General features: G+C 65.2%; 1 protein-coding gene across 1 annotated transcript in view; it reads right to left on the bottom strand.

Moving 5' to 3' along the window:
• FBLN1 (fibulin 1) overlaps positions 1-13,485 on the bottom strand; it is a 59,691-nt gene that overhangs the window by 1,936 nt on the left and 44,270 nt on the right. The window contains exon 16 of the mRNA XM_028532712.2: positions 12,780-12,911. Within this exon, the coding sequence (XP_028388513.1) occupies positions 12,780-12,911 (132 nt within the window). The remainder of the gene's footprint in view (positions 1-12,779; positions 12,912-13,485) is intronic.

Here is a 13,485-nt window from a genome sequence, read left to right as displayed (position 1 = left end):
GGACCCACCGGAAAGGGAACGTGCCATCGGCCAACTCAGGGACAGGGCACAGCAGTGTGACCCCACGGGAGTGACGTAAGCTTTCCGAGTCTCAATTTCCTTTTGTTTGAAACAGGGCCTCAGAACAGCCACCTTCCGCATCAGAAACCAGCCCGGGACCACCCCTTCCCCTCCGTCAGAGGTGGCCGCTGGGTATTACGGGGCGTTGCGCGCTGACGCGGACCAGGCTTTCCCCGCATGGCGGGCCGAATCCCCGCCGGCCGAAAAAGCGAGCGAGACCACTGCATGGGTGGCCAGGTGTCACGAGGGAGGAAGGCTCCGACGAATGTGCAGGGAGCGTTGGCGTCTAAATTTCGTGTCAGGGCAGCTCACAGGGATCAGGGTCCCTGACGGCCACGCCTGCGCACGGGCTCACGGCTGGGATTGTGGGCCGCGGAGCGGGGAGGCAGAGGGGAGGCAGGAGGAAGCAGGGCGCCTCCTGTCGGCGAAGACTGGGCTCGAGGGGGCCGGGCAGACACCAGGCTGGACTGCTGATGCCGGTCACAGCCCGGGCCTGGCTTTCGCAGGACCTTTGCGCTGAACAAGAACAAGGATTTCGGCGGAACAATCAGACACGCTGCACGGGTCAAACAAGGAATCCTGCGCATGCGCGCAGCAGGTGGTCAGGGCGCCTGTCTCCCGGCCCTCTGACTTCAAGCTCGACCTCTAACCCCCAGCTGACACCCCCGCTCCCAGGCCACGCCCTCTCAGGGGACCTGCCGCCACCTCCGCGCAGCCACACTTCCCGGAGCTCCGGTGTGGCTGGACCGGGGCAGTGCAGGCTGGAGTCCCACCTGCTCCCATCACCCTGACCGAACCCTGCTGTCTCCCGGTCCCTCTTCCTTCTTCACAGCTTTCCCGCCCTCCCGCCCACCCCCGCCACAAAGCGGGGGGGGGGGGGGGGAGGGTAAGGAATGGTTGACAGAGCAGTGATTTTTCAAACCCTTTTCACCCTCAGCACACATGAACTAATTACTCAAGTTCTACGGCTCACTGGAAAATGCTTTTTGCTGATCTGACAAAACAGTAGGCATCCTTCTGCTTCCTCCGCCCCGGGCGGCCACCGCGGTGCTGGCCGTCTCCTGTCATCCGCCTGTCCGGGGGGAGAGCGGTCAGTGTCCTCGGCTGGACAGTCAGGTGGTCCGCGCTTCACGGATTCTCCTGGCGCACCGTCTGAAAACCACAGCTACGGAGGACCTGGCTTTAAGTGGGATTTTGAAGACTTAGTTGAAGGTAGGAAGCAGGAAGGACTGGCGTGAGCCCCAGGAGTAAGAGGGTTCCCCGGCCAGCATTAGTCCTAGGGGGGTGGGCAGGCCAGGCTGAGGCAGTGGCGGCTGGGGCTGCGCCCCCACAGAACCAGGGACCTGGCTCTGCAGTCTCCAGACCGCTGTTCTCTCAGAACCGTGGCCACTGCCCTCCTGGTGCAGGACACGTGGGCAGGAGGCGGCGGCGCCCAGGCTGCTCATCGGCGGGTCGCTGTCGTCGCAAAGCCTCCACGGGGTGCGGCGATGCCGTCCACCCACCTGGTTCCACAGACCTGAAGCGCCAGGTGCTGGGGACCGGCTAAACCACTTACATCCTCGTCTGTGAACCTCCACCCTGCCGTCCCACTCTGGGTCACCTGCCACCCGGTCTCCCGCAGGTGCCACACCGCACCTGCCCATTCCTGGGGACCTTCCCAGGGGGCTCCCGCTCCAGGGGCAGGGTCTGCGCCGCGCTCGCCTCGGTCCCGTCCCCAGGCCTGGGGCAGGGGCTCTGGCACGGTTGTTGAGGGGATGAAGGCGGACAAAGAGGACAGAGGAGGGGAAGGACGGAGCGAGCGAGGAAGGAAGGGCCATCTGTCCCTGAGCCCCCACTCGAGGGAGGAAGGTGAAACTCGGTCCGGAAGGGCAGGGGAGCTGCGGACGGCTCTGAGGGGAGGCAGCTCTCTCTGGAGGGACCATTCTGGCGGCAAACACGGGGCAAAGGGAGCAGCCACTTCCACCACATCCCCAGCGCCCCGGCTCCCCAGGGCCCCCAGGAAAAGGGCCGCGGAGCTGAGTTCACCCGTGTTAATCTCCCAGAGCCTCAGCGGCGGCGGCATTTCTGCTCCGGGTCTCAGACGCTGCTGGTATTCCTCGGCGTGTCTGTGCCTCTTAAAGATATAATTAAGCCTTTTTTTCCCCCTTTGAAAAATGCAGGCCCCTCGGGCACCTCGCCTTCACGTCTCATCTCTGCCAGGTAAATTGCAGCCGCCGCGCGGGGCACCTGGGAGCCTGCGCACGGGCCCAGCGGGGGAGCGCCGCCGCCGCTGCCTCTGCCCGGGGTCTACGGCCCGGGCCCCAGGCCCCAGGAGCCAGCCCCCAGCGGCGGCGGCCCCGGGCTGCCCTTGACCGCCCTCCCGTTGTTTGAAAGGATGGAGAGCAGCCACCGGGCTGTGACCTGAGACACTGACCTCCAAAGGGACCTGGAGTTGCAGCCTGGGGTTCCCGTGTTGGTTCCCCACCGGCCACCCGTGTGACCGAGCGCGTGAGCAAGTCCCCATCCGCTCTCACGCTCAGGCTCCGACTCGGGTCTGGCTGACACGGCGACGTGGTGGGGACAGAGTTGTCGGAGGATTTTAACCAAGAGGGTGGGGATGCAAGAGGCTGCGTGCCGACCCTGTGCCAGGGGAAATGAACTCCGCCCATTCAGAGACAGAGGCGTGAGTTAGAAAGGCAGACGTGAGGAAGCCTCGTGTTAACCCCGTAGAAAGAACCAAAAGCCACCACAACCTGAAAGCAGGTCACAGGGCTGACGCTTTCGTGGGTATCACCAGTCTCCCCACGCACGATGCAGGCCAGAGGCCAATGGCACGGCCTCTCTCGGTCACTGTTTCTGGTTCTTGGAACACAGTAGGTCTTTGGTCCTACTATGTACCTGACACATAGGGCTCACTCAACCAACAGCTGATGAACCAACAAACTGAAGGTCAAAGCATTAAGTGCACTTTATAACACAGGTGGCAAACACGAGGCCCACGGGCCGAGTCCAGCCCTCCACCTTGCTTTATCCGGCCCAGCACCTTGTTTCTACCCGGGGGCAGCGCCCAGCTCCTTGCCCCTAGTTAAGGAGCAGTTACATTTATACAGCCCTAAATTACATTCGGCCCTTTGAAGGCGACCCCAAGGCTGATGTGGCCCCCGGTGAAAATGAGTTTGACACCCTGGCTCTATAAGACTGAAAATTATCACCCGGACATGAAAGTGTTGGGGAGAATGGACGAGAGCCCAAGGTCACTGAGTTCTCCCGTGTTGACCACCCGGAGGGAGAGAGGCCCCAGACGAGAGGCAGGCAGGCACCCCCGTCCAGCCTGGGGGCTGCCGCGTTGAGTCACAGGCAGGGAGGGGCGGGGTTGCGGGTCCAGAGGTCCTTGCAGCTCGGAGGAGACACATCACACACACAACGGCCGGCTGGGACGCAGCAAACCAGCGGCCGGTCTCAGGCCGTCGTCCCTGATGGAGACGCCCACCCCCGCCGGCTCGGGCGGACGCGCCAACGAACTACCGAGCGTGCAGAGAAGGGCTGTCGGCGCTTACCAAGCAGAGCACTCCCATGGGTGGGTTTGGAAGGAGGGGTGCAGCGAGGACATGAGGGAGGTGGACGGCCCCCAAGCACCCGCCACCGCCCTGTGAGGAAGATGACCCCCTTCTGTCACCGTCAGCAGGGGAACAGGTTCTGGGAGCCGATGAAAAGACACACAGACACACAGACACAGGGACATGGAGTCCATCCGGAAGGGGCTGACCCCCAAGACCAGCTCTCCACCCCACTTGCCTCTCCTCCCGTCTCTCAGTGCAGCGTGAGGGGGGTGGGGGGAACCTTCCAGAACACACCGGCCACCAGACCATGGGCCGAGCCATAAACCCCAGCCACCGCGGTGGGAAGGGTTGATGGCATCATCGCGCCAGTAACCGGCGGTGAAGGAACCCAGTTCCAGAAACCCGGACCCCGCTTCCCGCCCGAGAGGCACCCGGGCCGGGCTCGGGCAGAAGGGGACAGGTGTCTGGGCTGCATGTTTAAAATACCAACTGTCAGTCAACATGTCCCGGCGGGACTCGTCATCCGTACTTTCTGATTATTATAGATGTGCTCCCCGCGCGGGTCTCCCGGGAGCGAGACCAGACGGTGGGGCAGGGGCCGCTGCAGGGAGCCAGCGGGGGCCAGCCCCCCCCGCCCCCCGTCTGCGTGTCCCCTCGAGCAGAAAGGCGGAACGTGTCAGCTTCGCATGAAACGCTCCCCTCCCCGACCGGCACGGAACATCCCCCCCCCCCCCGCGGGGCTGCGTTCCTGGGGGGGCCCCCTCCTGCCTCCTGCCTGCGTCTCCTCCCCTCAGCCCCACCTGGTCGTCCGAGGTTCGTGGGGGAGCGAGCACATGGGGGAGTCAGCTCTGAACCCGGGGAGCCAGCAAACCAGCCCCTGGGCCTCGGCCCCTCCACCGAGCCGCGTGGCCTCACCGAGTTGGCCGAGACGAAGACGGTGACGTGGCGGGGGGGGGGGGGGACGAGCAGTCCTCTTCTCTCCCTCTGCATGTGTCCCCTGCCTGGATCAGCCCCCACCCCCACCCCCCAGCTGCTTCGGCCCCTCCCCGCCCCGGACCCTCACTGGTCAGCCCACCCAAGCCCTTTCAGAGGCCCGGCTGCGGGCCCCTCGCCGGCCAAGCCCGCACCTTCCCCAGCCCCCAGGGTTCAGGGTCTCCTCAGCCCTCATGTGCTGGCCTGGAGGCTGAAACCAGAGGCTGGCAAATACTCCTTTTAACACTTTCTAGAACCCGCTTCCCTGCTCACACCCCACCCCGCCTCAGGTCAGGCCCCCCGCCGCCGACCCTACCCGAAGGCTCAGCGCCTGCGTCCTCACCAGCCACACACCCTCCCGCTGCGGCCAGGGCCGGCCTCCCAGAGCGTCGGGGGCCTCTGCGGCTCTGCTGAGAAGCAGCCCCCAGCCCCCGGCAGGTGAGGCCCGCCTTGACGTGGCCCTCCGCTCGGTTTCCCAGCGCGCCCCTTCCACCAGCCCCCCGCCCCCCGATGAGCAGAGGCCCCGGGAGGGTGCAGGGGCACCCGTGCTGCGGACTGGACTGGACTTACAACTGAGGGCCTGGGCATGCCGGGGACACGAGCCCTGCTGTCCGCTCTCCGGGCAGTGAGGCGTCACTACCCACCTCCTCAGAGGCAAGTAAGGACCCAAGGGATTGAGAGGCACGAGGCTGGGGAGAGCAGAGAGGGCACCCCGAACCCCACGCCCGCCGGTCGGTGCGAGCATCCTCTCTTTTGGGCTCACGCGGCGAGCATTGGGCACTGGCTCTGGGCGCTGGGCTGTGCTCGCAGGTTGCTCCCGGCCCCTGGGGACGGCAGACATAGAGGACAGGCCAGCCAAGGTGAGCGAGGGCGCTAGGGACCCTCCCCGGACAGGGCCCCAGGCTCCCCCAGAAGAGTCACCAGAGACCGCGTCTCAAGCCGCAGGTCGGGGAGGGAGGACCCTGCCCCGCCCGAGGTCACACGGGAAGGTCACGGCCGCAGGAACCCCACCTCGAGTCCTGGCCTGCTGTGCGCACTCCTAAGTCATGCCAGGGGGGCCTGGAACCGCCCCCGCGCCTCAGTTTCCCGCCTGGAGAACGGGGACAGACCCCCCCCCCCACGCACAGGTTGCTCTGAGGAGCACAGGTAACATACTGGAAGCATGGCTGCCGCAGAGCGAGGGCCACGGGACGGTGAACTGTTGTTCCTCTGACGGCCGATGCCCGGGACCCGGTACGTGGGGTGCTCAGCCGGGACCACAGACTGACCCTGGAAACCCCCCAGCACACGCCCAGCGTCCAGGCCGCAGGCGGCACACTGGGTGACAGCAGGCGACAGTGGGTGACGGGTCCCTTCCGTGTTTACTGGCCGGCAGGCGAGGCCGTCGGAAGATTCACGTCATCACCAGACTGTTTTTCCCCCTAACTTTGCACAGCGTGCCTCTGCGGCCGCTCGGCTAAAACGCTTCAGTTTCTGATAAAGAGGAAAGTATGGGCGTGCCTGGTGGCGTCAGAGGCTTTCCAAAAGGTGCCCCACAGCAGCAGCAGGGAGGGTTGCATGACGCTGACCCGGCTGGACACAGACGATGCCGGGGGACCCTCCGGAGTGGGACGCACAGAGGCCGCCGGGCGTGCCGCAGCCGGTGGGCACCAGAGCGTGCCTGCTCCCTGCCGAGTCCAGCCTGGGCCGGGCTGGTTATTACCAGTTGTGCGAGTGCGGTGACCCCTGAGAATTTCTGCGTCTGAAGTGGGGGGCCGAGAGTGGCCCCATGGGGCTTTGGAGGGACTAATGGCTGCCGCGGCAGAGTGGCCAGGCGTCGGGCGAAGTGCGGGGCCTGCCCCCTTCAGCCCCACCTCTGCTCCAGGGGCCCTGACACGGGAGCACACAAGGCATCTGTCCTCCATCACCCCCCCTCCCCCGCCCCCCAGGGACCCGGCCACCTCCAGGTGAAGTCAGGCTGCAGCCCGTCCCGGGCCTGGAGGCAACTGGGCTGTCGCCCGGGAAACCGCTTGGCTGTCGGCCAGGGTGCGGCCCCGGGGTGACGGGGCTGTGCCTCCCGGAGCAGAGGGAGCGCCTAATCCCCGGGATTTGCCCTGAAAGCCGGGACGTGGGCAGTCACTCATCACCGGGCGGGGGCGGCCGTGCCGCTGTTTTTGGGTAGAGTTTCTGAACTCGGTTCGCTGTGTGCACGGATCCCAGGCCAAGCTCTCGGATCAGGCTGCGGGACAGGGTCAGCCGCGCCGGTTTAACCCCTTAAGGGGTCATGATTTTAAAGTGGTGACTCGGGCCCTGCTGGCTGGATGCCTGTAAAGCAGTGACGCAGGCCCTGCTGGAGGGGACGACTGAGGGGGCTTGAGGCCAGAGGGCTGGGCCGGCCAGCGCTTTGCTGGACGGGGACCTGGCCGGGGACACAGACACAGTGAGCCTGGGGCCACCCCTCCCAGGCCCGGCTGCTGTGTCCAGGACGGCGGCCACGTCCCGCACGTAGGCTGCACTACGAACGGACCCCCCTCGGTTTCACAGCACAGCGTGCGCAGCTGGACACAGCAGCCCCGCCACACGCGTCACCGGCCCCTCAGACACACGGACAGGAAGGGCCTTCTCTGGAAAGCCGGCCCGCTCAGCGGCAGGGACTCGGGGTCCTGGGGAGGCTGGAAGAGCACTTTTCAAAGAGCAGGACCCACGGCTGGGGCCTAAGTTGGCTCGCCAGCCCCCGGCGCAGGGCCTGGCAGGGAGTGGGAAGCTGGGATGTCCTTGTTGACGGAGATGATTCAAGGGCGACGGGACCTGGGGGCATGGGCTCCACCATCCACGCAGGCTGGGCCCGACGAGCCAGCCAGACCGCAGGACACACCTGCTCGATAGCTCCCAGGGAGCTGGGGCCACTTTGGGGTACACAGTCCAGCTCTGGCCCCTTGGGGGGCTCCAAGTTGTCACCAGCTCCCAAAGCCTGCAGTCCTCACTGTAGCGCATCTACCCCGCACCGCCCCCCCACCCCGCAAAAAAACACACAAAACACTACAAGCTCCCAGCTGTGTTACAAGGCACACGTGCCCTCCGGGCCTCAGGACCCAGCACGTGTCACCCTGGCAGTTTGTCTGAGAAGCGAAACAGAGGCTCAGAGAGGTTACGTGACCGACCCGAGGCCACACAGCTAGAAACAGACCCCGGATTCAAGCCCAGGAGGTTTTACTCCCAGCTCAGCCCTTGGGCTTCAGGCACAGAAGACTCCGTCGTGTTTTACTCCAAAAGGGCTGGCCCCGTTGCTGGTACGCTTGAAATAGGATAATTGTCCTGGCTGGTGTGGCTCCGTGGACTGAGTGCCGGTCCGCAAAAACCAAAGGGTCGCCGGTTCGATTCCCAGTCAGGGCACATGCCTGGCTCGTGCACCAGGTCCCCAGTAGGGGGCGTGCAAGAGGCAACCACACACTGATGTGTTTCTCCTTCCTTCTCTCTCCCTTCCCTTCTAAGTAAAATCTTAAAGAGTCATCTTTACACACAGATAACATTTAGAGTGTTACTTCAAAACGAAGAGCTCAGTTACCTTGAAGAGGGCGTGGGAAGGACCATGCGTCCGTCAGAGGGGCCGGCACTCTGGTCACATCTCGAGGCCCCACCTCGCCTTCGGCACAGGCAGCGTGGGAAACAGGACGTGGGGACTCCCGGTCCCTTTTCAGGGAAAAGGCTTGGGCCCCGCTAGTGCCGGCATCACCCGCACCTGTCCCCACCCACGCGGTGCTCACCCTCAGCATACGCCAGGGGTGTCACACACATTGTCACCTGGGGCCACATCAGCCTCTCGGTTGCCCTCAAAGGGCCGAATGTCATTTTAGGGCCGTATAAACGCAACTGCTCCTTAACAGGTAAGCGAGAGCTCGGCGCTGCCGCCGGGGAGAAACCAGGCGCCGGGCTGGATAAAACAAGGCGGAGGGCCGGGGCCGGCCCACGGGCAGGCCTCGTGTTTTAGAGCCGCCTGAGCTCTATGTGGCTGCCGTCACAACGCCGGTTGCCCGTCCTCGGTCTCACACCACGTCTGCGACGGGAGGGTCTGGCCTGCAAGAAGCTGCTAAGCCGACCTTGTTGGGCACCCACCGGCCCCGGGGTCAGGCAGACCCCGCACACAATGAACCCGGTTTACCAGCGGGTGAACCAAAAACCAAAGGGTCCTAAAAAGGGCTTTCGCCGAGCACTCTCCAATTCCTCTGGGCTAGGGCAGGCTTTGCACAGAAATGTGGGCGAAGCTGCCTCTCCGTGCAGACAGGAGACAGGTCTTTGCACCTTCCTCAGGAAGAGGAGCCAAGCCGCTGTGGTGAGCGGGCAGGGTGGCGGACAGCTGAGGCCCAGGGCCCGCCGGGGCGGCCGCAGTCACCGCCGACGGCAGGTCGTCCACGGCCTGTACCCACGGCAGCCAGGGCCCCCCCGCCCCGTGCACCACCCCCCTTCTCCCGGCACGCCCACGACAGCCGGCGCCCTGCAGAACGAAGGGCTTGGAGCGGGGCAAGGGAGCCTTTGAGGGGGCCGAGAATCCCTCGGGCGTGAGTCCAGGTTTTCGCAGAGGCTGCAAACGCATTCTTCATGTTCCCTGACAGCTGGTTGGAGAGGAATGTGACAGCAAGGCCTCCCGGGAGACAGAGGCAGCAGGCCCCGCCCTGCCCCGGCCTGGTCGTCAGAGGACACACGGGGGACGCCTGGGGCTTTCAGGTCCTCAGTCGAGCTGGGGCACTTTCTCCTGTTATTTCGGGAAGTGAGCATAGCAGCCGCCAGGTCCTGGCAGCGTGTACCCTCTTTGTACCCCTGGGACACCCGAGTTCTTGGCAACTTTGCCCAACCAGCACCGGTGTCGGGGGGCTCCAGTCCCGTGCATTGTGGGAGAACCAGGCTCTAGGCCTGCTCTGCCCCACGCCCCCCACGCCCCCCACACCCCTCAGAGGGGCCTCCGGCCAGACTTCTGCCCTCTCTGGCCCTTGCTCCCTCATCTATTCATCAGGGTACCCCCTCCCCCCATGTCACAGGATTATGGCAGTGATGAATCACCTGCTCCCAGCCCTGATTACGTGTTTAGAGTTGCCCCTTCACGTACAGCGACACTCAGCTCAGACCTCACCTCTTCCAGGAAGCCTTCCTTCCTGACCCCGGTGCCCAGTGTCCACACAGGGCGTGGCCTGGAGCGGGCAGGCACTCAGACAACACCTGAGGAGTGAGGTGTCCCTCCCTGCGCGCTGCAGGCGGCGTGGGGCTGCACGCAGGTTCTCAATGGGCGGGGAGCCCCCCTCCCCTGAGAACTCTCTCCCCCCCTCCTCTGACCAAGGGTTTCTGTCTCAGATGTCGCCTGAGAAGAGAAATGGGCCTGCGGTTTCTCAGTTGCTCAGTCTCCCGAAGTCATTCACTCAGTCCCCTCCTTTGCCCAGGAGGGACAGCCCCGTCCGACCCTGGAGGTATTCCTGGGGACCGGCAAGACACGGGTGAAGGAGCTGGGCCATGATTCCCAGGCTCACGCTGGGCTCGAGTCCAGGGCAGAGCCACCAATCACTGGACGCAGCGCCACACCCATGCCCCAGGCTGGCCAGTGCCAGCCGGCTGCCCGTGCCCCAGGCCTGCAAGCTCTCGGGGTCCATGCAAGGTGCTTGGGACGGAAGCGGGGAGGCAAGGAGGCAGGGCTAGTAAACCAAGAGACAAGACCCCAGGCAGAGAAATGAGGCGGCAGCCAGGAGGTATGGAGAGCCCATCAGAAACCCAGCCGGGCCCCGCCACAGTGGGGCCGTGCCCCTCTGGCCTGGGTCCTCCCCCTGGAAGGCCACATTGGCACATGCCAAGAGCCAAACCCTACCAATGTCCCCACACCCTGCCAACGCCCAGCACACACACTGAGACGTGGAAGAGGTAGGGTGACAGGCAGGACCAACCCCCAGTAGGCAGCAGGGGCCTCCCGCCCACAGCACTGGCCCAGGATTCCACAGACCAGGGCACGCGTGACCGGGCACGGCGAGCAGGCGACAGTCGCCTGGCCCCTGTGGCCTTGCCCACATTCCATTCCCAGGACGTGGGGGTGGCACCAGTGGTCCCCTCTCACACCCAGAGCTCTGCTCCATGCCCCACGCTGCCCCTGAGTCACCGTGAGAAGACTGGCCAGTGCCCTTGCCTCTCCAGGCCTCAGTGTCCCCTTCTACAAACAAAGGAATTGGCAGAGGCGGGCACCAGGAGGGACCAACACGCCAGGACCTTCTGCCCCCGTGGATGGGGAGCCCATGTCTCCCGGGTTGGGTCTCTGCAGAGTGTGGGTGCTGCTGGAAGAACGTGCTGGTCCGCCCCGGGCCTGGGTCACTGCAGGGGCTGCCCGACCCCTTGGCTTGGGTCACTGCAGGGAGGAGGACTCCACTGGGAGCCGAAGGCCCCCCCACGACCGGGCGCCCACCCCAGGAAAGCCCTCGCAGGCCGGCCGTGGGGCCGTGCTGCCACCTCCCGCGCACGCCCGCTCCCTCGGCGCCGAGTTTTCCTGACCTCTCCCCCGCTGGAATGCGGGGCCCTCGGGCGAGGGCTGCTCCGCATTTCTCCGTCTCCGTGTCTGCACGGCCCAGCCCGGGGCCAGGGGCTCAGGAATGAGGTTCCGGTGCTGTGCCTTACCCCAGGGCAGCCGTGTCCCAGCCCCACCTGCAGGCCCAGCACCGAGCCCCAGGCTGGCGGGAGGCAGGCTTCGGTGTGTCCCCAGGGTGCTCACCCCCCACCCCCACCCTGCCACACACCCGCCACGACCCGCACGGGCGGGCCGCACCAACCCTGACCCTAGCCCTCCTCCCTGTCCTCACCCCCAGGTGCCTGGAGGCCCCTTGAGGGCTTGTCTAATAATGGGGGAAACTGAGGCCAGAGTGGGCAGGGGCTCCGGGGCAAGCTGCATGCTTTATGGTGGTAACAACCACACGCATGCCCTCCCTCGGGATCCCAGCGGGGGCTAATGGGGCATTAATTGTAATTAACTGATTATTCCTGCTGCCAACCGGCGGCGGAGGCGGCTGGGGGTGGGGGGTCCCCCAGTGACTCAGTCGTGTTTACAACACGGAAACCCATTTAAGAGCTTGTAAAGTTGCTATAAATGGCCCTTTGGCAACGGGCATAACGATTCCCTGTCTCCAGCTGCCAGTTGGAAGCGTGGTCGGGTTTGGGCTTCGGGGAGGCGGGTTCTGAGGTCCAACAGCGCCACCTGGAGGCCACGTTGTAAAACGCTCTGCTGCGTCCACCAGCACGGACACCGCTTCCCGGCAAGACCACAGGGCCCAGGAGACCACGGAGCCCACTCCCCTCCCCCACTCCGTTTCCAGTGAGGAAACGGAGGCCCAGGTGAGGACAGAAACCAGCCCTTTTGTTGCTCAGCTTTTTGGAAAATGTTCAGAGTCTAAACCTAAGCCCCAAAGGGCAGCTGGGAGCGTCAGGCTCCATGGGATTGAACTCCGTAGCATGGGACAGTTTGGGAGAGATACTGCGAACAGTTCCCCAGGCTCACGCGGTGCCGTTCCCCTCTGTCCTCACCTGAGAGGCCTCCCTCCGCCGCCATGGCCGGGAACCGCCGTCACCCTCCCCAGCCCGCCCCTCGTGCGCCCAGGGCACTGAGTCACGGGGTAGGGAGGCCCCAGCGGGCCCCACCGGCAGAGGGGCTGGGCCCGTGCCCACGCCACGACCCACACTTGGTTTTCCAAGAGGCCGACCCACGGATGGGGACAGCTGGACACAGGCAAGGCCAGCCACTTCTGGGGCGAGACCGGGGCTCAGGTCCCGACTCCCCACCTGGCCTTCCTTGCCTGCATCACTCCACGAGAACAAAGGAGCAGGGGCTCCCAATGCGTAGGGGACGGTGGCCTAGGACCAGGGCTCACCCAGGTGGTCTCGTCTGAGTTCACAGCCGTGAGACCCAGGGATCCAGTTAACCCACCCACTTGTGTATGGGGTGGGGGGCTGGAGACTGAGGCCCACGGGGGGCTGTTGAGAGACCAGTGGCACAGCTGAGGTGGGGTCCCAGGCAGGCTCTGCCACCTGGGCGCCCCTGTGCGTGGGATGGACCGGGGGCGTGGAGGTTCCGGCGGAGCCCTGAGGCACGGGCAGGATCAGACTCAGGAAGGACACTCGGGGGAGCGGAGCCGGTCCAGAGAGGGTCACCCACCCGGGCTGGGAGGACCAGGGGCGGCGGCAGGGCAGCCCCGGGCGCCTCGGGCCACTCACCCACGGTCATGCCGTCCATGTAGCGCTTGACGATGTCGAAGGAGTCCCGCAGGTTCCCTTCCGTGATGTCGAAGATGATGTCAGCGTGGTTGGCGGGGTACGCCGGCGTGATGGCCCGGACGAAGATGATCTCTGCGACAGGGAGGCACGGCGTGGGGAAGGGCACAGGGGGGCCTCGCCCACCCCACGCTGCGCCCTCGGGTTCTGAGCGCCCAACCCGGCGACCCGGACTCAGAACCAGCTCCACCTGCCCCGTCCTCTTTGTAACGGAGCCCGGGGCCAGAGTTCACGGTGCGCACGGGGAACACTGGCGACCACCGCTTCCGAGTAACACGTGAACCCAACCACGAACCACAGCGACCCCCCTCACGAGTAACACGCGAACCCCACTCATAACACGCGAACCCCACTCGGGAGTCACTCGGAAGTGCGTAAGGTGGCCTCTGAGCGCCGGGGCCCACTGAGCAGCCAGGGCTCTGTGGTCCGGGAAGGTCCGGGGCTGAAACCCCTCAGGTCCCGCCCGAACCCCGGATCCGGAGACAGATTTGAGCCCAGTCTCCTGTCCCCCCACCCACCCGCTGTAGCCAAACTCACGAGTAAGAGCGCTTGGCTCTCTCAAAGCCAGTGCCACTAGTGTTTGGGCAGCGAGCCCTCGCTGGGAAACAGGACCCCCTGCGTGGGGAAGTGGAAAGGCCCTGAGGGGTCA

Source organism: Phyllostomus discolor, chromosome 2 (genome assembly GCF_004126475.2).
Source record: "Phyllostomus discolor isolate MPI-MPIP mPhyDis1 chromosome 2, mPhyDis1.pri.v3, whole genome shotgun sequence".
NCBI classification, from domain to species: Eukaryota; Metazoa; Chordata; class Mammalia; order Chiroptera; family Phyllostomidae; genus Phyllostomus; species Phyllostomus discolor.
The sequence above is the reverse complement of the archived record's forward strand: the minus strand, read 5'-3'. Positions and strand labels throughout refer to the sequence as shown.